At 56.7% G+C, this 26,125-nt stretch overlaps 1 protein-coding gene across 29 annotated transcripts in view; it reads left to right on the top strand.

Moving 5' to 3' along the window:
- Positions 1–26,125, top strand: part of NCOR2 (nuclear receptor corepressor 2) — a 185,489-nt gene that overhangs the window by 84,022 nt on the left and 75,342 nt on the right. For 20 of the 29 annotated variants that reach the window (XM_088801070.1, XM_088801072.1, XM_088801075.1 and 17 more), the window contains 6 exons: positions 6,214–6,358; positions 11,183–11,355; positions 12,437–12,530; positions 14,711–14,889; positions 18,553–18,607; positions 21,538–21,636. In XM_088801070.1, the coding sequence (XP_088657196.1) occupies positions 6,214–6,358; positions 11,183–11,355; positions 12,437–12,530; positions 14,711–14,889; positions 18,553–18,607; positions 21,538–21,636 (745 nt within the window). The remainder of the gene's footprint in view (positions 1–6,213; positions 6,359–11,182; positions 11,356–12,436; positions 12,531–14,710; positions 14,890–18,552; positions 18,608–21,537; positions 21,637–26,125) is intronic. The other 9 variants (XM_074321476.2, XM_074321465.2, XM_074321487.2 and 6 more) reach the window with 1 other exon arrangement.

Below are 26,125 nucleotides of genomic sequence, written 5' to 3'. Positions count from 1 at the left end.
TCACCTGGACCCACTTTGACTGCTCTCCCTCTGCCACCTGCCTCCTTGGGAGGTGTGGGGTGGCCACCGTTTGTGAGGGGAGTGGGGGGACTTGCTGTGGGATCTTAGCCCCAGGCCTCAGGAGCGGCTCAGACCTCAGCCTCGGGGAGCAGGAGAAGGGGTCGGGGGCAGCCCCGAGCAGTATAAGTGGGTGCTCCATGGAGGGAGGGGTCCCTTCTGCAGGACCTGCCCGAGCGCTCTCGGCTGAACTCACTGGCTTCATGAAGCCCACATGTGATGGGGAAAAGGTGTGGGGCTGAGGCACGGGTGACAATGACTGATCCTGTGGGTTCTGCTGTGGCCTCACTTGCCACACCCTCGCCTGGTGTTAGAGCCCAGGCGCCGGCCCTGTTCCTCCCCCCCCCCCATCCCCTTGGGGTCTGGAAAGCTGCTGGTTCCCGTGTGCTCTTCTTCCCCGCTTTTCTTGTCCTGCAGCCTGATTGCTTCCCCTTGCTGCCTCCTGTGGCGGCCGGCTGATGGGAGCCATTAGCCCAGAGGGCTGTACAGATGACAAGGATGCTGGGGACCCAGGTTACTGGGTCACTCAACATCTCGGAACCTCCAAAGCAAGACGTCTTTATGGTCTTCACCTTCTTTCCTCTCTTGGGTCTCCAGTCCAGGGTCCGTCCCTTGCTAGCCCGGTGACCTTGGCAAGTCATGTCACTTTGCTTGTCAGTAAGATGGTCTTGGAGCATCTATTTAGCATGGGAAAGTGCTTGGCGCCCAGTAAGGGGACTTCAAATTATCAGTCACCCCAATCTGACAGGCTCTTCCCAAGGCACGCAGGGTCCTGCACGAGCTGCCTCCATCTGACTCTTCCCCAGCAGCCAGGGGTCTGGCTCTGCCAGAACGCCCCTCCTCACCTGCTCTGAATTCACCATCGCCCCTTTCTCACCTGGAACCCAGCACTGTCCTCATTTTCCTCTGCCTGTCCCATTCCTCTGCTTTTCCCAAGCTTCAGCTCAAACCTCCCTTCCTCCAGGAAGCCTCCCAGATTGCCACAAGTTATCCTTTTCCAGAACCGCATAGGTCCTGGGGCCAGTTTCACTCAGGGCCTGGCCAGTCTCCTGAAACCTCCACAGTTTCCATTTCCTTATTGCTCCCTCCTGGCTCACGTTTCTCCTCCCCAGTCCAGGTCAGAGGACGAGGCCTACAATCCCTCACAGGTTGTGCTTTTTACACCCCGACTTTCTCCAGGAGTCCGTAGATATCCTTTGCACCCTATAAATGCCTCCGCCAGCAAACTCATTATGTTGCTGGTTTATCAGCCCTTCCCGAGCCTTCTTGGAGATTGCATTCCTTATTTTTGCTGGACAAAAATCCCAGTAGAAAAGAAATGTCTCCAGTAAGCAAGCTATTTGCATCTCCACTACCAAAACACTTCTTCGTTCAAAATAAACACTTAAAAAAATGTTTGCTGGAAGCATGTTGAACAAGTGGATACCCCCTGCCAGATGTGGAAGGGATTGCAAACCCGGATGCAGGCCTCCAGGGGCGGGAAGGGAAGGAGAGTGGGGAGTGGTGGGGACTCTGGTGAATCGTGAGCTCGTGGCCCTTTCCGAGGGACCATGGGCCTCACTTCCCAGAGTGTGGCCAGACCACCTGATGTTTCCAGAGAAGCAGTAAGTGCAGCTTTTTGTGCACTAGCTTCTGGTTTTCAATGCTGGCAACAAATCCAGTTTTTAAAAAGCACGGTCCAAGCACAACACTGGCACGCGCTGGCTCTGGTAGGTGGACTGCACCCGTTTGCAACCTATGGACATTTGTCCCCTTTGGCAGGAAGCAGATGCCTCTGGGTGTCAGGCTTGGTAGAGGCCTTGGCAGGAAACCCGGTTCAGCCAGGGAGACGTCACGCCCTGAGTTGCCGAGGTGAACGCAGGCAGCTGCCCCACGAGCCTTTGTCCTCACCCAGCCCTTTCCAGCTCCCAGCCATAGCTCCGCTCTCTGCTTAACACCATCTGCTGAAGACCAGTGTCCCGGGGCTGCTGGGACAACCACCACAGACTGGGGGGGCCGACAACAGCAGCAGCTTCTCACGGTTCTGGGGGTCGGTGGTCGGTGATGAGGTGTGGGCAGGCTCTAGCGGACGCTCCTTCCTGCCTCTCGGCTCGCGGTGCTTGCTCTCCGTCGCGGTATTCCTCGGCATGTGTTCACACAGCCTTCGCGTCCTTTCGTGTTGTCTTTTGTCCGTGTGCCCAACTGGGTCTGTCTCCATGGCCCAACTTCCCCTTTTTAAAAGGACGCCAGCCATCTGGGGCTAGGGCCGCCCTCATGCCCTCATTCTAACTCGACCGCTGTGCCCAATGTGCAAATCTCAGGGCACATGCTGAGGGCCTGGGGGTCAGGACTCCAGCCTCTTTTCTGGGGGGAGGGACACATTTCAACCCATAACACACACCAAGCCCCCTGCAAGCTCCAAAGTAAATTATATTTGACTTTCATATGACATTTCAAGATGTCGTATGTATTTCCCATCCCAGCTCTGGAATCAGCTGCCCTTCTTTTTTTCACTATTTATTTTAAGATAGCTGAATTTCCAGAAGCGTTGCAAACATAGTACAGAGAGTGTGTCGTGTACCCTTCACCCAGTGCCCCCCTGAGGCAGACATCTTACATGTGCGGCATACTTCTCAAAGCCTTGAGAGTGGCTGTGGCATAATACCGTTAGCTAAACCAGTTTTCCCAGTTTTCCCACGAATGTGTTTCTTGGTCCAAGATCAGATCTAGGTCCCACGCTGCACTCTGTCCTTGTGTCCCCTCAGTCTCCAGTCTGTGGCAGCTTGTCAGCCTTCCCTTGGTTTTCCTGACCCAGTCACTTTTGAAGAGTGCGAGTCAGGGATTTTGTCGAATGGCCCTTGGTTTGGGTTCGGCTGATGTTTCCTCATGAGGAGGCTGGGCTTGTGGACTTGGGGGAGACCCGCAGAGTTGAGGGAGGGGCCCTCCCCATCACACCCCTGTCCATCACACCCCGTCCCCTGTCCTGTCCGGGTCCCTCACACCCACTGACTGGTGGTGTTCGCCTTGCTCCCTCGCTCAGGATGGTGTCAGCTGTGTGTCTGCTCTGTCCCATAGCTGTCTTTCCTTCCGTCCCTGCTTTAGAGGCAAGTCGCCACGTCCCGCTACTGTCAAGGGCAGGGGAGCCCACCCAGCTCCACCTCCTGGAGGAGAAATAGGCGAGAATTTGTGGGTGTGAGTTAAACATCTGAGGGAGATGCTGTGAGGCTGTGCAAATTCCTGTTTCTGCTACAAGCTTTGCCGACTCATTGACCTTTCCTGCACAGACCTTGCCGGAGCCGATAGCTCCAATGGCGATTTTCTGTTTCCGTCCTTCCTCCTACGTTGATTAATTCGAATTCTGTAAGGAACACTCATCCCTTCTCCATCTATTTATTTATTCAACCATTTATTTATATCAGTGTGGACTCACGGATATTTGTTTTTTCCTTGGGTTGTAATCCAGCGTTATTTATTTTGCCATTCAAATTGTTCCCGCTTTGGCAGTCGGGAGCTCTTTTGGGTTGGGTCCTGTGTCCTGATCTTTTTTCTATCCAGCACTTTTTTACTTAAGGGTGTTCTGGGCACATTGTATGTATTTCCCATCCGAACTCTGGAATCAGCTGTTCCTGCGGGAGATATGGCCCCTTTTATTGGAGAGTGGTGCTGGAAAGTAAAACCTTGGTACTGCTGGGCCCTTGTTGCTTCTTGCCCTTCTTAGCTGTCCATCTTTTTTTAAATCCAAATTCTTTACTGTGTTGAAACCAACATGGCCTGGACACCCGGCCCTGCCAGCCTGGCTCATTCCCTCTCCTCCCTGCCCTCTGTCTCTCCCCCACAGTCTCCAGCCACATGGACCTTCTTCTCTGTTCCTCAAATACGTGGCGCTTGTTTCCTACCTGAGGGCCTTTGCAGTTGCAGTGCACTCTGCCTGGAGTGCCCTTCCCTCCAGACCTTTCCCCATCCGGGTCCGTCGGGTGATCTAGAGCTCATCTCTCAGAGACTTGTCTGCACCACTGAATCTAAAATAGCTTCCCCCGACCCTGTCACTGCCTACCACCCCATTTACGTTCCCACGTCCAGGATTATCTTGACTACCTTGCTTATTGTCAGGGTGACCTTCCTAAGTGACACTTCCATGAGGGCCAGGGCTTCACCTGTCTTGTGTCCCCAGAACAGTGCCTGGCACATAGTAGGTGCTCAGTATACATTTGTTGACTGACCAAGGAGATGAATGTAGGATGCGATTACTCCCATTTCTTGGATGAGGAAGTGGAGGCTGAGCGAGATCGTCTGAGATCTGGTCAGAGACTGTGTGGTGTGGTTCTGGGCTCAGCCTCTGTGACCGAGGATCGCTGTGCCTGCCCTGACCAGGACAGAGGTGGCTGCTGTAAGCAGTGCGGCCTCCAGGTGGGGAGGCCCTGACTGATGCGAGGCCAGAATGACCCTGGGAGCCATGAATCGGTGTGGCTCTTCCTTGTGGGGGCCCGGGAAGCAGACAGGGCTCTGAGCCCCACTGGGTTCATGGGGGTTCCAGCGAGGCACCACTGCCCACATGCTCACTGCGGCCTTTCCCTCCTAATTGAGAAGGAATGTGCAGGCTCGTTAGTGTTTCAGGCGTAAGCCCGGGAAGTGAAGACCCTACCTTCCTGCTGGAAGTCAGTGTGGGACCTGGGGAGCAGAGGGGGTGCAGCAGGCAGGCCCAGGGCACGCTCTCCAGCCCAGGATAGAGGTAGGGGGCTGCACCTGGCAGCGAGGCCTTCTGAGGAGAGGGTGTCTGTCTGCCCGGGGCGTGCGGGCAGAGAGTGACTCTCCTTGGGGTCCCTTTGTCAGATTGATTCCAGGCCCTTCAGCGCCTGGGAGGTATGTGTTGGGGGATCTTTGCTTGTCCATCAGGGCTTGGGGTGCCCCCCCAACCTTTGTCTTCTTCCTCAGGTTGGGGTCCTGGGCGGCCCATGGGCCTGGTGCCTCCTAGGCTGGATGGGGTGTGGCTCCCTGTCAGCAACTTGTGAGATTTTTTTGTGGGTTAGACACTGTTGAGAATGTGAGGAAGCCGGGATGCCCCTGCCCAGAGAAGTTGATGTAGCTGCACACCCAGACCTGAGTGAGCAAGTTCAGGGGCTCAGCGGCTCCCAAGGCCTGTCTGTGACCCCACAGGCCCACGGCGCATCTGCAGCCATCTGCTCATGTTGGAGGTTGTGGGGAGGGGACCCAGAGAAAGGGCCTCAGGTGTCTGGATGGTGGGGGGGTGTCTGCCACCCCTTCTGCATCGGGGTCGCCTCTGGGTCTCCTCTCTCCCTCTGTCACCCTTTCTTCAGAGCTTGTCTTTCTCTCTTTCTGTCTGTCCCCCATCTTTCCCATTCTCATGTTCCTCTGGGTCTCGTCTCCCTCTGTCCCTCTCTGGATTCCTGTCCTCTCTTTGGATCTCATCTCATTCATCTCTCTCTCCCTCTCCCCCGTTCTCTGGGTCTTCTCTCTGTCTCTCTTCCTCATCTTGGTCTCCCTGTGTCTCTGCCTCTCTCTCTGCGCCTCTCTCTCTCTCTCTCTCTCTCTCTCTCTCTCTCTCTCTCTCTCTCTCGGAACCTCTTGCATCTTCCCCAGGGAGCACCCACTGCCATCTGAGCCCCAGTGCTGGGTGTAGCCCCTTGGCCGAGTGCCCTGATGCCCAGAGGGGCCCCACCTGCTGTGTTGGCTCCCACCAGCCTGTTGCTGTTCTGCCTGTGTCACCCCCAGTGCTGCGGCAGAGGTGCCTGGAGGCCAGAGCACAGTGCTTGGTGGGCACCAGCCTGGGGGACACCATGCCAGACCCCGAAACCCCACCTGTGTGCAGCTGTAGGTGTGGGGTCTTGGTCTCCTAGCCTCTGTTCCTAGTCTGAGGCTGTGGATATGTCTCTGTGGCCAGTTTTCCACGGCAGGTGTGGCTCACGGGCTGAGGGGAGCCTGTGTGCGTGTGGGGGTAATGGCAGTTCCAGGCGAGGGCAGGAGGCCACAGATACCTCGTCCCCCTTCAGAATCCCCTTTCCTGTAGACCACGCTCAGTCTGATTATGGGTGGGGCACTTTGGGGTTGTGGGGAGAGGAAGACGTACACTGGCAGTTGCTGGCTTGCTCTGGCGGGGGTTCTGGGTGTGTCCTGTCTCCCCAAGAACCAGTAATGGGCCAACACAGGCCTGGCTCTCAGGAGCAGCTCAGGACAGATGGGAGGCCGGAGCCCCGCAATGCTGACCCGCCCCGCTTGCTGTTTCTCCTTCCCGCGTAGAAACCAGGCGATGCGGAAAAAGTTAATCTTGTACTTCAAGAGGAGGAATCACGCTCGGAAACAATGGGTAAGTCCCCCCGCGGCCCCCACCCTGGAACCTCACCCTCGCCCCTGTGCGCTGGGCTTGAGAGCCCGAGACCCGCTGGGACCCCTTGGTTCTGCAGCTGTCGCGTTCCTGAGTGTCGAGGCTGTGAGGAAAAGCCAAGGACAGTGAGACAAACGGGGAGAGAGAAGGTGCTCAGTGAGGCCCGGGGCTCACCCTTGGCTGCCCCAAGGAGCGGGCTGGGCCCAGAACTTTGCCGCTGCTTTTCCAACCTAGACAGGAAGATGGCAGAATGTTGGCCAGGAAAACTGGTTCCTTGTCAGAGGACCTGTTGGGCTTTCATAGGCAGAAAGAGAGGTTTGTTGTAAGAGGTGAAGGATGAGGGGCGCTGGGTGGTGGCGATGCAGGGGGCTGCCTTAGGAATGAGGCTTTCCCAGCGGTCAGCAGCTGCGTGAAAACAGTCAGGATGCCCACTCCTGCATCCAGCCAGGTGGGCATGTGTTGAGGGGACATATGCAGCTGTGGCTTAGGGTAGCCGTTTACTTCGTGGGGGCCAAGTGACAAAGAGGTAGCTACCCGCTCAGCTGTGAGGGGGAAAGGAGCGGGTTCAGATGGGCTTAAACAATAAGAGAACTTGTGTAGCTGAGAAAGTGCACTGGGTGGAGTTCAGGAGCAGTTTGATCAGGCTTTACCTTCATTTCTATGCAGTTTTTTCCAACTCTGTGTGTTAGTGCATTGACGGACTGGTTTCTCTGTGGGACCTGAATTCTTACAGCAGGTTCATACCATCTCACAAAAGCTCGGATGGCACAACTTGAGGGCCTGGGTCCCTCTGAACCAGTTTCTGAACTCACCTTGCTCTGGGCCCAGACCTTGGCTGGGTCCTCGGAGAGGACACTTTTGGCCCAGATGCTGAGTATGTGGCACTCTGGACCCCAGAGGTGGGACGCGGTGGTGGGCTTCCCAGCCTTTCCTTTCTCAACTTCCTCAGACCCCCAGATTGACAGATGGTGACCATAGGCACTGAGCAGGGTGGATGGGGTTCACGCACCTGGGCGTCCCATCTTATTCATCGAGTTAAACATTTCCCAAGGACCTGCTGGGGGCCTGGCACGGTGCTGAGCTGTGGTGAGCAGAGGGGTGGTGGTGGGGACCTCAGTACTGAGCTGGGCATGACAAGAAAAGACCCGCTGTGTGAAGATCTGGAGGTCGGAATGTCAGGCAGAGAGCCAGCAAGTGCAAAGGCACTGAGGCAGGAACAGCATTGGGGTGACACAGGCGGGAAGGTAGCAGGCAGGTGCATGAATGGGGGACGGGGGCGAAGCTGTGACTGACGGGGGAACCTTGGGAGCCAGATCACCTGGAAATGTTTACCCACCACTAGGATGGAGCGTTTAGATTTTATTATAAAACACAGTGGGACACTTAATTTACTTTTAATAAATGTATTCTTAATAAAGAATGCAAAGTCTTCATTATAAGAGTTGTCAGTCGTGCAGGCAGTTTTCCAGAATACTGTGAACACCTGTGTACTCTGTTGTCCTGTCTGGGGGTGGGGTGGGGGTGGGGGTGGGGTCTGATGTACATTTTAAAAGGATCCCTGTGGCTGACTAGGTAGAGTTGGGGTGGGTATAAGTTCTTAAGAAGGGACCTGGGGTGGGGGGGGTCCCTTCAGCGGGTGGAGGGGAGATCAGCTCGTTTAAAGACAGAGCAACTGGAGACTGCTAGGAAATACCAGGTGGCCCTTGTGAAATGAATTCAGAAACCACAGAATTCACAGAAACTGCTGCAGGAGGGCGTATGGAATGATCTGGTTCCTGTTCTTATATGATGGGCCCAGAACCCCTGACTGCATGTGGTTTCTGCAAGGCCTGGGAGGGGGCGTGGCCAGGGTGGCCCCAGGCCTCAGCTGCATGGCCCACCCAGCGTCCAGGACTCCTGCAGCCCGAGCTGTGGGCAGGATGGGCTGGGAGAGCGCTCTCCTCCTCACCCTCATCAGTCACCAAATGTGTGGAGAGCAGGCTGGAGACCCCGTTCTCAGGATAGCCAGTGGGGGAGCATTCTCGGGGCTCTGCGGTCCCGTCCTGCTGAGCCCTGCGAAAGGCCTCTGTGGGAGGCCGCAGGTTCCGTGCACGTCTGGGGATGCTGGGCTCCAGCCACCCTCCCTTGGCCTGAGGCCACCTTCCCTACTTCTCATTGCCTCCCAGACACAGAGCTGTGTTACACGCCACCTGGCAGGGCAGGAGGGGGTGCAGATCCTGGCCTTGCTGGGTGACCGGGGCAAATCATTTAACTTCTGGCCTCAGTTTCCTCTTCTGTTCACTGGGGATAATATGAACACCCACCTCATCGAGCTGTTGAGTGACAGGCTGCATACAGAAGGACCTCAAAACTGGCAGCTGCAAGTTGAACCTAAAATTCATACGGGATTGCAAGGGGCCCGGAGGGCCAGAACAATCCTGAAAAAAACAGCAACCAAGTTCGAAGACTTCCTTCCCGATTTCAGACATATGACAAAGCTACAGTTACTCCAGCAGGGTGGCTGTGGCGTCAGAACAGCCATGGCGAGGAGTGGACTGGAACAGAGCTCACAAACAAGCCCTCACATCTGCGGCCGGTTGGGTTTTGACAACAGGCCAAGTCTATTCAATGAGAAAGGACGGTCTCTTCAACAGATGGCACCGGGACAACTGGACATCCACACACAAAAGAATGGAGTGGGACCCCCGCCTCACAGAATTAACTCAAAATGAATCAGAGACCTACATGCAAGAGCTAAAACCATAAAATTCCTAGGAAAAAAAATCCCATAAGGGTGAATCTTCATGACCTTGGATTTGGCAATGGATTCTTGGGTGTGACACCAGAAGCATGAATAACGAAGGAAAAGGTGCCCTGGACTTCACCAGAATAACTGTCCCCAGTCCCTAACTGTGATCTGGGCAAGGGGCCCTGAGTGCGGGGTCCCCAGCGCCACCTGTGCAGGGACAGTCACTGCCTGTGTGGGTTTGGGTGAGTTCAGTCCGTGGAAGGACTCTGCTCAGCCTGGCCGTGTGAGCCAGCAGCGCTCAGCCAGTGTCATGGTGGTGGTGGTGGTGGTGATGGTGGAGAAGAATTCTGGCTGAGCGTGCGCGAGGCTCAGAGGGGGGCTTGTCTTCTTCGTACACACAAGCTGTGGTTGCAGGGGCTCGGCGGCCCTGCTCCTGCGTGTGTGTGTGTGTGTGTGTAATGTGCTTCCTCCCCTGGCCAGCGGATTCCCCCCATGTGGAAGCCCCCACTGAGCAGAGGCACTGCTGCCCCAGGGAAGGGCTGTAGCCAGCCACCTGCAGTGCATCGTCCCAGGACACCCAGTGCACTGGCAGCACATCAGCAGTGGACACAGGCCCAGGCGACAGCAGGTGGCACTGTGTCAGATGTGGAGGGGACTTCTTGGTCCTGGACTGTCCTCAGGAGCTGCTCGGGTCTTTGCACCCAGTGCATGGGGTTGGACAGCATGGCTGAATGTCCCCTCAGTCACTCCTGCCACGTCCCTTTGCTCCACCACTTTCCATGAGAGTCCCAGACAGGCTGGCTCATCGTGTCACCGCCCCACCAGCCCCTCTCTGTGGGTTGCTTGTCTTCACCGGTAGCGGCATTATTTCCTTCTGCTCGTTTTTGGTTCACATTTTCTCACCTTTCCTTGTCTGACACTTCTCGCTCACATCCATCAGACTGAGGCCACTCGGGGGTGTTGCAAGGGCAGGGAGGGTCCTCATTCTGACAGCCTGGGCTGGTGTCCCTCATGCCGATCCCCGTCCCTGGTGGGCAGCTTCCTTGGCACACTGCCGCAAGCGTGTGTGGCCATTGTCTGTTACTGGACCTGTGTCTTGATCTCCAAGGGGTCTTTGAGCAGCCCACAGACATGTGGGGCCCCTGGGAGCTGGGATCAAGTTTGCCTCCCCGATCAAAGCTCGCCTGACCACCCCTCGGGGACTGTCAGGCTGCTAGCTTTGCTGAGGACCAAGGTCAGAGGCTGAAACACAGGATGGGGTGGGGTGTCGGCACGGGGACCAGGAGGGCTTTTCTGACTGCTGAATTGTCGAGAAGGCGTTCAAGCGAGACTCCTAGACCATGCCATCTGTCCACCGCAGCTGTTAGAGATGGGGGGACAGTGTCTCATGGGCGACCGGACGCTCCCCACCTGCTCGAGGTCCAGGTCACCTTGGAGACTCGCTAGCAAGGCAGCTACGTTCTGGGCCAGGTGGGGTTCTTCTCTCCAAGGACGGAGAGTAGGTGGCACTGTGGTTTGACATAAAGAGGGACTTCCTTGTCTTGGATGGATGGCAGCTGGGTCTTCACACCCAGCCCCCGGGCCTGGGGAGCACGGTTGAACCTGAGACCGGGGATGAGGAGCTGTTCAGAAAGCGATACCTCCCGGGGGGCCACCTGGGCCCACCTGACACCCCGAGCTGCTCAGTCCAACGCAGCTCCCTGCAATGACAGACGTGGCCTCTGTGTGCTGTGCACTGGGCGGTGGCCTTAGCCATGTGTGGTTATCCAGTGCTAGAAATGTGGCGGGGGGACCAGGGATCTTAATTTTGTGTGATTTGAACTTAATTGCCACTTGTAGCTGGTGGCTTCCATATCCAACGAGGCCTTTCTCAGGGGAGGCCAGGCGGGGCGGCCGTTCCCCAGGGAGGGAGGTGGCCAGGCCCAGCGGGGCGTCCTGTGGGTTTTCTGCCCAGGCCTCAAATGGTTGTGCGTGTCTGCTGTCCGTGACCATGCGTGCAGAGCGCGCAGGGAGCCAGGGGGCTGCATGTCCAGATTCAGGAGGGTGCCCCCCTTGAGCAGTGTCCCCCCACCCCCCAGGAACAGAAGTTCTGCCAGCGCTATGATCAGCTCATGGAGGCCTGGGAGAAGAAGGTGGAACGCATTGAGAACAACCCTCGGCGGCGGGCGAAGGAGAGCAAGGTGCGCGAGTACTACGAGAAGCAGTTCCCCGAGATCCGCAAGCAGCGGGAGCTGCAGGAGCGCATGCAGAGGTGAGGCTGAGGCGGCGGCCCTCCCTCCTCCCTCCCCCTCCCTCCCCCCTCCCCCTCCCTCCCCCCTCTCCCCCTCCCTCCCTCCTCTCCCCCTCCCCCCTCCTCCCTCTACCTCCCTCCCCCCTCCTCCCTCTCCCTCCCTCCCTCCCCCCTCCTCCCTCTCCCTCCCTCCCCCCTCCTCCCTCTCCCTCCCTCCCCCCTCCTCCCTCCCTCCTCCAGGCCAGCAGAAGAGCCTGGCAAGTGTGAAATGGGAAGTACAACAGCGTCTCAAACTGGTGGCCTCGGGGCCACGTCAGGCCCTTGGATGTGTCACACAGTCTGCTTGGCCTTAACACTTACTTGAAACTGAAGTACATTTCAGCGAGCAGCTCTCCTTCCACTGCCCTGGGCTGGGACCTACTTCGTTCACTTATGTGGCCCGCACGGCCCCTGAAGGCAGCTGACTTGAGATCCCTGGTGTGGATGTGAGGGGAGAGGACCTCCTGGCGCCCATCAGGGAGCTGGGCTCACATGGCGGCAGTGAGAACTGAGAGACATTGAGCGTAGGCGTACCCAGCGCACAGTAGGTGCTCGGTGATGTGTGGCTGGAGTTTTTGTTGTCCTGTTTTCTTTGGTTAGCAGATAAGGTGCGGGTCACGAGCAGTGATCATACAGACTTCACTCTGTCCTACACACTCAGTGTCACAGAGTGCCTCCTCCCAGCCCTGGGAGCTGGTGCCACTTTATGTCCACGTTACAGGGGAGGAAACCGAGGCACAGGGCCACAGAGGCAGAGCTGGGACTTGAATGTGGATCTGTGTGGCTGGGCTTTTTTGGGGCATCTTAGGAGAGAAGCAGCAGCTGAGCCCCCTGCTGTCTCTGGGTTCTGGCATTCCTCGGTGGGTCGGTGGGTCGGGGGCTCTGTGCCTCCCCCTGACCCCTTGGTTCGGGGCTGTCCCTGTAGGTACGGGAGCCCTGGCCCCTCCCTGCGGCCCACACGCTGCCTCTGGGGAAGTTGTGGGCTCAGGTCTGTGCTGCGGCACTGGCCGTGCATCCCTGACTGCTGAGAGGCCGGTCCTGACTGTGTCCCTTTGCTTTGCAGCAGGGTGGGCCAGCGGGGCAGCGGGCTCTCCATGTCAGCCGCCCGCAGCGAGCACGAGGTGTCCGAGATCATCGACGGCCTCTCAGAACAGGAGGTGAGTCCGGGGCGTCGACGCTCGCTCACCTGGCTGGTTGAAACCATGGGCTTGTGGCTGACGTGTGGGTTGGGGCACTGAGGGAGTAGCCATCACCTGTCCTCAGCCCTGAAGGACGAGCAGACGGGTGTTCTGGGTCTGTCCAGGGGGCCGCCGGGCAGGACTTGGTTCCATGATGACGCCACAGTGGGGAAGAAGCTGGGGGTCAGTATCCCTGCCTCTCCCTTCTCTTGCCCCCCACCTTTTTTTAGTGCCTCTCGTTGGCTGAGCCTAACTGCAAAGTAGAGGACGAGGGCTCGAGAGCTGTGGTTTCTAGGTCAGCCTCCTGGTGCCCGGAACCTGGGCCGAGGGACAGTTCCTAACACACCCACTGTCCACCAGGCAGGGGCCTCCTGTCAGGACTCCCAGCCCTGCCAGCTCAGGCGTTGCCTCTGTTTTCCCATGGGTGTCCCTGGGGTCACCTGGGCACCTGGAGTTCAGCCTGGGTGACCCTGACTGATTGCTGGAGCCCAGAGGTGTCCAGGAAGCAGAGAAAGAGGAAGTGTTTGCTCCTGGGGAAGGGCTGGTGATGGCCTGTCCCCTCCTGGTCAAGAATCTAATGTGCCAGACCCCCACCCCACAGCCCCATGTTCCCAGCACCACAGTAGACATGAGGGAGCCTTCCGGGCGCACATTTCCTCCCCTTGGGACGCTGGTCCAGATAGGACATGTTGGAGCTCTAGCTCAGTGCAGTAGCCTCTAGCCACGTGTGGCTGTTCAAATTGAAATTTACTAAAATGAAATGAAAACCCCAGGCCTCAGTGTCACCAGCCACGTCGTGGGTGCCCAGTGGCTGCACGTGGTCAGTGGCTCCCACGCTGGGCGTGGCAGGTGGAACGTCCTGGTGGATAGCGCTGCTCTGGCTGCTGATTCTCCAGTGGGACAGATGGGAGTCCTGGGGACAGGTGTCGGGCTGATTCAGTGTGCCCCGGTCCTGGCCACATGAGAATGTAGCCACCGGCGTCCTCAGGTGTGGCGGGATCAGCGTCCTGGGGATGGGGGCAGGGGAACTCGGGGCTGAAACTTCCCCCCAGCAGCCCGGGCGACCTGAGGCCCCCTGGGGGGGTGGGTAGGAGTGAACTGGCCAGAGGGCAGATGTTACCCATCCTCCTCTGGGGAGCTGCCAGCAGTCAGGCACAGGCCCCGTGGGGAGAGGCAGGAAGGCAGCCGAGGGGCAGAGCCCATGACTGGCCTTGTGGTGTGCCGTCACTCGTCTCTTGGGCAGCTGGGGACTGAGGGTATTGGAGGGCTGCTGCCATGTTGGGGTGGCTCAGGCCTCCATGGGGGCCCTTCTCCCAGCCAGGCCAGGCTGTACCCCCACCCCTTCGCTCTCTGTTCCTGTTGGGGGACCCGGGCACTGAATGGATAGGTTGGATGTGGGAAGCTGGGAGGGAACCTTTGAACTAGCTGACCTTGGCTTGGCTGGGCCCTCTCCTGCCTCTGGAAATGGGTAATTAATGGCCGGTAATGGGCTGCTCTGGAGATTTGGGGAGATGAGCCCAGCTGAGTGGTGGCTCAGAGCCTCTAACAGCCATCCCCATGCATTAGGAGCGAGCCCGCCCAACGCGTTCCGTGCTCAGGCGGGGCAGGGCCGGTCCCAGGTGGGAACGCATGGAGGAGCAGGGTGCCAGGGCATTGGGTGGGCGGCTGGGGAGGAAATGGTTGTGCAGTGTCATCAGGCTTTCCCAGAGCCAGGCGGCCCCCCTCCCCGCCCCTGGCTGAATCCCGACAGCCAGGCCTGTCTCCTGAGCACGTTTGGCCCAGCTGCACTGAACACCTTCCCTGTGGTGTTTTATGGCGCTTGCATTTCCAAAGGGAAGATTCATTGCTCCCCTCTCACCGCAGATTGGGTGACTGCTGCTCTCTGTGCCTGATTTACAGCCCTGCCCACCATAAACCTGTCTGGGGCTGCCTTTAAATTCTGCCTGCCTCCAGCTTGGGCTATTATTATTTGTTTCACTCATCATCCTCTTTCTCTCTGGTTTCACATTGTCCTACTCCTGCTCAGAACACTGGTTCCCTCCACATGTCACCCTGGTCCCCATCGCCGGCAGGAACACCTCCCTTCCCCCACTGTGTCCCTGCCCCTCTCTCTCTGTCTTGCGTGCAGTCTGACCCCACGCGTCCCCATTTCTCTCCAGAACCTGGAGAAGCAGATGCGCCAGCTGGCTGTCATCCCACCGATGCTGTACGACGCCGACCAGCAGCGTATCAAGTTCATCAACATGAACGGGCTCATGGACGACCCCATGAAAGTCTACAAAGACCGCCAGGTCATGAACCTGTGGAGCGAGCAGGAGAAGGAGACCTTCCGGGAGAAGTGAGTCCCCTGTTGCTGGGGGGCCTGGCCCGGCCACCACGGACCTCTCTGCCCTCCTCTGTCCTGAGCCCTGACAAAGGACCGCAAACTGGGTGGCTTACAACAACAGGAACGTATCATCTCAGTTCTGGAGGCCAGAGGTTCAAGGTCAAGGTGTCAGCAGGGTTGGTTCCTGCTAGAAGCCCTGAGGGAGAATCCGTTCTGTGCCTCTCTCCTGGCTTCCTTTGGTTTCCGGCATTCCTTTGTCATTCCTTGGTTTGTACCTGGATCACTTCATCTCCCCCTCTGTCTTCACATGTTTTATTTGCCCTGTGTCTTCTGTGTCTCTTCTCCCCTTCTTAGAAAGACACCAGTCACATTGGATTCAGGGCCACCCTACTCACCCTACTCCTGTACGACCTCATCTTAACTCATCAGATCTGCAGAGAGTGCATTTCCAAACCAAGTTTCATTTTGAGGTTCTGGGTGGACGTGCGTTTTGGGGGACACTATTCAAGGACAAAGGGTAAAGGCATCCCGACGTGAGACACGGCGGTGTATATCGGAGGCAGGATCTTGGAGGCTGGGCTGCAGCCTTGGCAGGGATGTGGCTGGCGGTGGTCTTCGTTGTACTTTGAAAGTGGTGATTTACTGAACACTCCATCCCAGACACTGTGCAAATGTTTTATGGGTTTTTGTGCATTTTTCCCTCTTATCTCTCAAAACAGCATTGCCAGGTGAGGAAACAGAGGCTCAGAGAGGTTAAGACATTTAACAGAGGCCACACAGCTTGCAAATGGTAGAGGCAGGATTCACACTCCCCCAGCTTAGGGGCAATGTCTCAGCTGGAATGAGAGGCTTGTGGGGGCGGGGGGATGGAGCCAGGGAGCAGAGGGCTTTGGGAAGCAGAGGCAGGAGCTGGACGCTAAGAAGTGGACCTTGGGGCCTCTGAAATGTCAGAGCAGAGTGACCGAGTGCTTTGCAGGTAGGTGAGTGTGGAGCTGCCGGATAGAGACAGCCGTCCTCCCCACTTACCAAACTGAAAAGTTGGGTCCCAGGGACCACACCCTGGGCACAGAGTGCTTTCTTTGGGACCCCCGTGAGGCAGGAGGGTGGGAAACAGGCATGGACAGAAACCTCGCTCTTCCAGGAAGTGTATGGGAAGCAGACCGCCTGCTCAGCTGCTGGCCTCCACGTTGGGTTCCAATCCTGGAGAAGGTGGACAGTCTTCAGAAGAGACGAGGCTGGGCCTGGGAACAGCTCTGCCTGTCCAGGGTCGGGGGGTGGGGCGATTCTGGGTCATGGGCCAGGCCGGGGCCTGTCAGCCAGTGCAGATACCAGGACTTGAAAATACAGGAGGAGCAATCGAAGAGCATCTCGGGTGGCAAATGATACCCTTTAGAATAGCTCTTGACTATGGAAATGTTAAAACTTACTTAGAAATAGAGGGGTGGTATACCGAGTCCTCAAGTACCCGTAACACAGGTTTCAGCAGTTTCCCACAGGAAGTAGCACTTTGGGGAGCAGTTCCTATGGTATGTTTGGGGTTTCAGCTCAAACAGAAAAGCCCAGTTCCTTGGTTGCTCCTGCTAGCTAGGTCCTCACACTCACCGACAGGATGGTTCCATCATTGAATCAAGTCCTACGTAGAAGGTTACACAATTTTAAGCCAGTGAAGTGACTGTGGAACAGTCATGGACGCTAAGAATTACTGTTGCTTTAGGTATTTAAATCCCCCTGGTATGTGATGTTTTTACTGATTTATGTTGTCTTAGGGGAAAAAAGTGTTTCTGGGTGCTTTCTGTGTTTCAGCCTTTCTGGAGATTCCATGTTGCTGTTCAGACCTAGTGAGTTCTGTTAATTCAGTAGCACAACACGAGGAGCCCAGGCTGGGCGATGTCTGCAGACGTATTCGTGCTTTTCAAGGAATGTGGTCCTGGTTGAGGTCTCATTTTCAGTGGAATTGATAGCACTCAGGACCTTTGACAGTCACATGCCTGTGGGAGAGAGCTCCCCACTTACTGGCTTCGAGACCTCAAGCCACTTCCCCACTCTGAGCCTCAGCTTGTACATCTGTAAAAAGGGTCAACAGCACCTCCCTGTTTGGCTGTTGTGAGGGGCCCAGTCATACCCTGTTTCCCGGAGAATAAGTCCTAGCTGGACAGTCATCTCTAATGTGTCTTTTGGAGCAAAAATTAATATAAGACCCGGTCTTATTTTACTGTAACATAAGACCGGGTATTATATAATGTAATGTAATATAATATAATAATATACAATAATATGTAATAATACAATATAACATAATGTGATGTAATAATACAAGGTCTTATTTTACTATAAGACCAGGTCTTATATGATATAATATAATAATACCGGGTCTTATTTTACTATAGTGTAAGACTGGGTCTTATATAATATAAGACGGGGTTTTATATTAATTTTTGCTCCAAAAGATGCGTTAGAGCTGATTGTCCGGCTAGGACTTATTTTCGGGGAAACACGGTAGTAACTTTAAATTCTCAGTAATCGTTGGCAGAGGATACACGTGTAGGTTGGAGGGAGGTGGAACAAGTGACCTAGGAGATTCCCAAGTTTGATTCCTGGTCTCCTGGGGGCCCATCTCTGCTTGGGGAAACCCCGAGGAAGGGATTTGGGGGAAGGAAATGTCCCTGGGGCAGAGAGAGGGAGGGGAAGGGAAGCCTGTCTGTCTGAAAACGAAGGCCAGCTCCAGCTTTGCAAGCTGCCTGAGGCGGGATCCCAGGCAGGGAAGCCTGCCGACTCTTAGCTTCCTCCGGGAAGAGAGAAGAGGCTGTTCCGGACTCTCCGGTGTCTGGCTGGGGAGCTGGGGAGGGGCCCGCTGGCCTCCTGCCCAGCCATCTGGATGGCCGGGTGCTGGGCCAGGCTCCGTTGAGGGGACTAGGGGCCCCTGCCTCACCAGCAGCCTCTTCTTTCCCCGAGGAGGCCGTGGGCCGGTGGCATCATGGGGACGCCCAGGCCAGTGCCTCCACCCCGCACCCCTGGGGCCTGGAGCAGCCGTGACCCACATCTCCGCCCCCGCCGTCCGCCTGTTCCTTTGGCCCTGACATTTCAGCCTGGCCGAGCTGTTTCCCAGTAATTCTCCCGGCTTCGCAGGAAGCCAGTTGGTGGGACGCCAGCTCCCGCCACCCCCTCCGGCTTTAGTCCCTTCTTGCCGCCTCCTTGGCTGGCCTGCCTCCTTGGCTGGCCTGCCTCCTGCCCTCCTCCCCGAGAGCACTCAGAGCCTCTGCTCCCATCACTCGAGACCTGACCTGTGACCTCGTTGGTGGGGGCCCCGCGTGGGCTGGGCGAGGCCTCGCTTCCCAGGCCCAGCTGGAGATAGAAACAAGAGCAGATTTTAAAGGGGGGACCCACCAAAGAGCTGCATGTAATGTCCTCATTTTTCCTGGAAGCCGCCTCCAGCAGGACAAACAAATATATTTTCAAAGGCGCTAAAACCAGTGACTCACTCCAAGGAACGCCCTCTCTGAGCCCTCGGCCCGCCCGCCCAGCCCTTCCCACACCCCCCTGGGCTTAATTGCTCCGAGTGGGGCGGCGCCCTCCCAGCCGGGCCAGCAGAGATGGCAGGCGCCCGGGAGCTCGGCGTCCGCCCAGCTGGGAGGCCCCCCTCGGCCTGGTCTCAGGCCCACCCTTCTCTTCCTGCAGGTTCATGCAGCACCCCAAGAACTTTGGCCTGATCGCATCTTTCCTGGAGAGGAAGGTGAGTCGCTCGCTACCCACTGGCCCGGCTGCCTGTTTCTGGCCCCTCCTGTGTTCACTCCTGTGGGCAGACGCTGGGCTGGGGTGAAGAATCCTTTCTCCCCACCCACGAAGCATCTGCTGGTTGCCCCTTGCCCTCCTTGCTGTGTCTGTCAGTCCTTCCCTCCTTCCTCTCTCCTGAGAGAAGCAGCGTCAGGCCCCGCCCTGGCCTCCCGGGGCCTGTGGGGGCGGAGCTCTGGGCTGGGAAACCCCAGGAGAGCTGTGTGCAAGGGCATCTCTGGAGCTGACTGCTCAGACGTGGCCACCAGCGTCCTCACAGACGGGGCATGGGTTCTGGACGTCATGGCGTCCTAGTGAAGGCTTTATAGGCAAGAGTGGCATTCTTCCAGGGCGCTGGACAGAGTAACCTTTCTAGGTTTCTGTCACGGTCACTGTATGCGGACACCCCTGATGCCAAGCCAGGCATATGGCCAGCAAATCCCCACCCCCTTCAGACCAACTTTCACATAGCACTGATGTCTGAACCCCACCTTGCCCCCAGACCCAGCCTGGGGCAACTCCCCTTTCTGCTCCGGCCTCCTCCTGGCTGGTAGACACAAGGTGTCCCAGAGACAGCAGAGTCCCCTTTGTGCATCCCTGAGTCTGGGCTGGGCTGGGCAGTGCCCGCAGCGGCCACAGGTGGGGAAGCCGGTGTGGGGGCTGGACACAGCCCTGTTGGAGCCGGCCCTCGGAACCCCCGCATCACAGGGCAGAGTGGGGATGGGTTCCCGCAAAGTTTTACCTTCTGGGGCTGCTGTTCACGTGTCATAAGCAGCTCCCCCTGAATCTTGTATCTCAGAGACAGGGCATCTGCCCACCCCTAGCTTTGCAAATGCCCTGCTGCTGGTGGCCTCCAGCTTTCTAACTGAGAGAGGGCAGAGGAGCAGGAGTCAGGAGGGTATTTTAAAGGTCCCTTTAAAGTTCTGCCCTTACTGAGCTGCTAAGCATAGAAGGGGGGATGGGGCAGTGGCGGGGGGGCATCTGCCCCCACCTGAAAGCCAGTGTAGAGAAGCAAGCCCTCTAAATAGCCTCTCCCCTGAGTTAGTGACGGCGTCTTGCTAGGGTGTGGACAGCCCGGGGGACTTTAGGTTAGGGCTTCTGGAGATTGGTAATAATTGAGTAGCACTGTTTGGGGTCAAGGGATTGAGCTGTCCCCACGCGGGAGAGTGAAGTGTGTTTACAGTGTTCTTTGACTAAGAGGTTGCTCAGGAGGAGACTTAGAGCTTCCAGAAGGATCTGAAGCAGGGGTGGGAGCCCACTGTGCCCCTTGCCCATCCTGACAGTGAGTGAGGCTGACGGCAGGGTGGCAGCTTGGTGACCTGTCCGGCCTGTGGCCATCTGCAGGAGCAGCTGCCGCCGAGGGATAGTCATGGTCACCCAGGAAGGGAAGGGAAGGGAAGGGAAGGTACTAAGCTGTTCAAGGGAAAGTCACACAACCACATCGCCCGATTTGCAAAGACTGGCATCTGATTATAAAACGTTTTTCTTTTTTTCCCCTTCTTTCGCCTCCCCCCACCCCCACTCTGGTTCACACCGTTGTTTCTCAGTCTAGTTGTGTAGGACACAGCTCCCTGGCCCATGCTGGTATTAGGAGCCTTGTGCTCCCCCTCCCCCCGGCTGAGGCAGTGGGACACCAGTCATTGGTCGGCCGCTCACAGCAGCTCACGCTGGCTGCTGGCCACTCACGCTGGCTGCCGGCCGCTCATGGCAGCACACGGTAGCCCACAGCAGCACACAGCAGTCTATGGCAGCTCACGGCACCTCATGCTGACCTCCGGTTGCTCATGGTGGCCACCAGCCGCTCCTGTCAGCACTCGGAGGCTCACAGCAGCTCACCGCAGCCCAGCTCCAGGGAGAGCCATTATTCACAATCTTAGCTGTAGAGGGCGCAGCTCACTGGCCCATGTGGGAATCGAACAAGCGACCTCCGCATTAGGAGCACGGCGCTTCAACCACCTGAGCCACCGGGCTGGCCCATAAAATGTTTTTCTTGAATGCTGTGCGGGCCTGGCTTAGCCTGGGAGCAGCCTCTGTTCACAGTGCATTCTGGGAGGTGGAAAGGACACGGGGGTGTGAGGCCCAGCCCGCCTCTGCACCCAGCAGCGTCTGTGTATCGCCCCTCAGAGGCGAGTTCCTGGCCTGGCACCAGCTGTGAGCATCACAGAAACATTGTACGTCGGATCAGTAACGGCTGCCGGCACTAACGAGCTGTCACCTGGAGCGGGGCTGCTGGCTGCAGGTGGCGGCCATCACTGCACTGAGTCCTCTGAGGATGCCTCCTGACTGGTCCCATTTGGACGAGGAGGTGGTGGGGCTCAGGTCTAGGTGTACATGGAAAAGACCAAGGCAGAGAAAAGACAAACATTTCAAAGAGATAAAGAGTTGCGTGGGGACATTAGTCAGGCTGGATGCATGAAGCTTGGAAGAGGTTTCTGTTCAGTGCCCCAAGTATTAGAGGAGGCTGGGGTGAGAGGAAGGAGACCCCACACCTGGGATGGGGTCCCCGAAGTTTGCCCCCCTGGGAGCAGGAAGCCTCGTTCTCCTGGGCTGGGGATGGCAGATGACAGCTTTGTCCTTACAATTACCAGTAGCTGCAACAATACTAACAGGTAACAACCCCTATAGTCTGTCCTCTGTGCCTGGCACTGTCCTAAGTACTGAACTTATATATATTTGAACTTACTTGGTCTTGTGGACAACTCTGAAGTATGTACTGTTAATATCCCCATTTTATAGGTGAGAAAACTGAGACAGGTTAGGTAGCCTGGCCAAGGTCAGGCAGCCAGGACGTGAGGGAGGCAGGATTTCAACCCAGGCCTTCAGGTTCCTGGTCTTCTGCTCTGACCACCGATACTGAAGACTCCTCAGCATTCTCCTCTCTCCGCCCCACAGACGGTGGCTGAGTGTGTCCTCTATTATTACCTGACCAAGAAGAACGAGAACTATAAGAGCCTGGTGAGGCGGAGCTACCGGCGCCGTGGGAAGAGCCAGGTGAGAGGCGGGGGCGGGGCGGTCGGCCTTCAGGACTGGTTCCCAGCATGCTCAACGGCCTCTGCTATGGGCACTGATGTCTGCGCGTTGCTCAGTTTGGGTCCCTCTCGGTGGTTTGGACCCACCCACTGGGGATGCTGGGCCTACCCCAGCAGCAGAGAGGAGAGCTAGGAACATGGCGGCTTCATTCTCAGCCAGAAAATTCTAGAACTCAAGTTGGTGACCCATGGTCCCTGTGGTTAAAAGGGCCACATTCCCAGAGCAAGGGCTGGGTTCCTAAGATGACGTGGGCTGGTCCACAAACTTAACATTTTAAAATATTGAGTAGTTTTGTGCGTTTATCTTAATGCATACTTGAAAGAAAAAAAATAGCCAGTATCTCAACTGGTCATTTTTCAGACTTCACTGTTTAGGATGACACTAAAGGGTTCTTTAAGCTAGAGCAGGGCTCGGCAAACTCTGGCCCCACCACCTGTTTTTGTGAATAAAGTTTTATTGGCACACAAGCCATGCCCACTCACATATCACTCCGGCAGCTTTCCTGTTACAACAGCTGAGTTGAGGAGTCTAGACAAAAACTGCAAAGCCTGAAAAACTCACTATGTGGTTCTTTACAGAAACCGTTTGCTGATCTCTGAGTTAGAGGGAAATGAGTTGTTTTAAAAAAAATATTCCGTAAATAACGGTAAAGAGGATGAGGGTCAGTGGAACACATTTTCAACGTGGGATCGTGAGTGCTTGGTGCTTAGGTGACAAGGGGTTGGGACGGGTCTGTTTCCCTCCCGGACTCTGAGAATCAGTCCAGAGCAGATGCTCGCAGCAGTTGATGGTGGGAGGCGGCTTGTGCTGCGGTCGGAGGGTTTGGGCTGACACTGCAGAGGAGAGTCCCAGTAATAGCGTTGGGCACTGCTGTTAGAAGCTTGACTGGAGCTGGTGGAGACGGGTCCTTCCCGGGGGCTTCTGTGGTCTGGGGGAGCCCAGGGGAGAGTGACCAAGGCCGGGAGCACATGAGCTGGGGTGATAGGACCGTGAGGTTTCCTCGGTGGGTACTCCCTGACACTGGCATCGTCCGGCTCCCCCTGGGCTGCCCGCCTTCCCTTTCCCGTGTTGGCGAGGGCAGGAGCCTGAGTTTAGCCATTACCAGTGGGGTCCCATTGTCCACTGTGAAATAGCCACTCGGCGATCAAGTTTCTACAGCCTGCGACAGGTTGGTCCACACCCTCCTAACCCGCACTCTGTCTCGTGTTGCTTTCCGGGAACTGTGCTTCAGGAGTAGGACCTGTTGGCTAGCAGTGTAATTAGGGAAGTAAATCTGTTGACGGGATACACAGCCCCTAACTGTGTTCTGAACGTCAGGCCTAAATGATGGGCTGAGCAATGGTCCTCGATGGCCTAGATCCTTGAAGGGTGGCTGTGTTTGGCTTGTGGACTGGGTTTTCCTCTCTAGTTCTGTGTAGCCACAGTTGGCCAGCCTGTTGGCCCATCTCACAGATGTGTAAAACCGAGGCTTACTGGCTTGGACTTACTGAATTCCAAAGACCTAGCTGTGGCATTTTAGAAATGGAAGTGCATTCAGGAATTTTCTAGACCGAGAGGCAAAAACTCAAATAAATGGCAGTCAGGAAGCAGGAGCTGGGGTGATAGGACCCTTAAGTGATATGCTGAGGCATGAGAGACAGCAGGGAGTGGTAGGGACTGAGGCAAAATGAGGGGGCGCTAAAGGCCTTTAGGTTTATTTTACAAACATTGTCAAACATTTGTTGAGCACTTGCTGGGTACCTTGCTGGGTACCAGTTCTCTTGCTCGTCTTCCCAGTGCCCCCCATGCCTTTGTGGGGGCACTGTGGGTGGGCTCTGGAGAGGAGAGGGGGATAGATAGGGGCCCATCTCCTCCTCACCCTGTACTGAGAGCCCTGATTGCATGGAGGGAGGTAGAGACTGTGTTCATATCATTCAAGAGGGGAATAGCCCCCAATGAGTCCTGGGGGTGGGGGGTGTCAGTGCCCCCCATCTCTCTCTGGTCCTGGCTGCCAACCCTTTCACTTTATTGTGTTATTACGTTGCTTGTTGACTCATCCGTCCGTTGGGCATTTGTGTGCTTGGCATGGGGGCTCCACGCGGCAAACAGGCGGTTCCAAGACAAAACGCTGGAGGCCTGCCTGAGAGGCTTCACAGAATCAAGGCCCCAAAGAGGAGATTGGGGAGCACCCCACAGGTGGACAGGACAGGTGAGGGTGTCCTGGGCAAGGGGACGGCAGGTACAAAGGCATGGGGCCTGAGAGAGCGTGGTGCCCTCAAAGAGTCTTTAGAACAGGGGTGTCAGTACCTTCCAGGGTCTTTAATGAATGTAGGAATGGAAAGGGACCTTTCTGTTCTGCTCACTTTGGATGAGGAAATAGAGGTGTTTCTGTGCTCTGGAAAATAGAAGGACAAACACAATAATAAGTGACAGCTCACACTTGACTTCAGTGCCGTGGGAGGTTTGTGCCATGTATCAGCTCCAGCTGGCTCTTGGCCACGTGGCCCTGTATGTTCTGATTTTTTTTATGATGAGCTGGAAATCTGTTTTCTTGTGAAGTTGCCTGATTTTAAATCTTAGGTCACATGAAAAGCAACAGTGGAACCCTGTATCGGCCCAACATCTCATATTTGCTTGTGAAATCTGTCCTCAGCCCCCAGTGTAAGACTTCTGTGTTAGAATGCGGTAGGACCAGGGGAAGACGGAAAGAAGAGATGCTTGATTTAGGACAGTGGCCAGGCCGGGGCACGGGGAGCACGGCAGTGTTTTAAAGCAGAAGAGAAACGTTTGTTTCCTCTTTTTGTCTCAGTTGTCCCGGATTAGCTGCCGCATCTGTAAAGCTGGGAGATGCGGGGCTTCTCTGGTGGTTTTACCCTCTGCTCAAGCTTGTTTCTCAGGCTGGGGCTCCCCGGATGGAGAAAGGAGGCCTCCGCGCTCTGCCTCTTGCAGAAAGACAGAAGCCAGAGGGCAGGGCGCCCTGTCTCCTTGGGAGACAGGACATGTCTTTGGAGCCCTCTCCACCCTCTGGTGAGCCGGGGCTGCTAGAGAGGTGCAGCTGTGGCCCAGGTCCTGCCAGGGATGGAGATGCATGCGCAAACCCTGGACGGACTCTGCCAGGCAGATCCACTGCCCTCACCACTGCCCGCCAGCCCTGTTCATAACTATGGAGTAAATGGGTCAACCCACGTGTTGACTTTGGTCTGTAACTCCTCTCTGCCCCTTGACAACGAAGGAAGCGGCAGACACAGGTCCTGTAGCTCCTCGTGTTAATTCGAGCATGCTGAGCGTCTTTCTCTCTCCATGGTTTTATAAAACCCATGATCTTGCCGATAAATTTGGTGAGGAGGGTGGCGGTTCAGCTGCCTGGCATGGAGTGGGCCTGGGCATATCTGCTTGGGCGCCTGTAGGTGGGCGCAGGCGGTGGAGGTCTCCAGTGGGTTGGTGCTGCGAGCGTGGGGGGAGAGACCCTGCGCTCCGTGCAGCCAGACGCGCGGGGGATGGGCATGGAGGGTTACCCACCACAGGCTGGGGGCAGTGCCTGCTGCCTGAGCCAGGTGACCGCTCTCTTGTCCCTTCTGTCCCTTCCTTGTTTCTGACCGACACTCGGCACACTGTGGCAGCTCAGGACCCTGGGTGGGATGAGGCGGGAATCCAAGGCCACAGTGCACATGGGTCCCCGCCCTGCGTCACCTTCCCTCACAGCCTGCTGTGGGTCATTTGTCCATTGGGACTTCTGGATAAACAGCTCAGCCCCAGAGAAGGTCCCCTTGTCTCCCTGGGCAACCACAGGACAGATAACCAGGTCCTTCCCAGCAGATGTGGTGGAGGCCTCGGGGATGGGGCATCGCTGCCAGGAGGTGGCCCCTGCTCTCAGGTGGATGGAGGCTGAGCCATTGGTGGGGGAGGTATTTCTTGAAGGGAGCACTTCAGGCTCACCCCAGCTGCCTGGGCCCCCTGGTTTTAGGTTGTCACGGCCTGTATTTGCTTGACCCATCGTGGGGGACACTGGGAATCCAGTGAGACGCCAGAGCCCTGTCAGAATTCTTGGGGCGCCCGGCCCTGTGTTGGGGCGGGGACAGCGACAATGGTACATTCACGCTGTGCCAGCTGTCACCACGTGCCAGGCTGTGCTGAGGGCTCGACGCGTGGTAACTGGGAGCAGCCTTATGGGAGAGGCTGTGTCACTGTCCCCACTACACAGATGAGGAAGCAGGCACAGGGAGAAGGGTTCCCGGGGAGCCTGCTGGGAGTGTCAGACTCAGGATTCAAAGCTGCACCCTCGGCTGGGGCCCCGGCGGGTTGTTTGCGGCGTGTTTGCGGTGCAGCCAGCCTCTTGGAAACTGGCACTCACCGATCTCGTAGACCTCTGGGGTGTTCCCGGTGCCAGGCTCTGCTGGATCCGTACAGCAGATGGGGCTCAGGGTTCGCTGCAGTGGGACGGCCCTGCCTGTGCTCTGTCTCCAGTCACTGG

The sequence above is a fragment of the Rhinolophus sinicus genome, chromosome 9, assembly GCF_057876585.1.
Source record: "Rhinolophus sinicus isolate RSI-liver-muscle chromosome 9, RSI-T2T, whole genome shotgun sequence".
Taxonomy (NCBI): domain Eukaryota; kingdom Metazoa; phylum Chordata; class Mammalia; order Chiroptera; family Rhinolophidae; genus Rhinolophus; species Rhinolophus sinicus.
The sequence above is the reverse complement of the archived record's forward strand: the minus strand, read 5'-3'. Positions and strand labels throughout refer to the sequence as shown.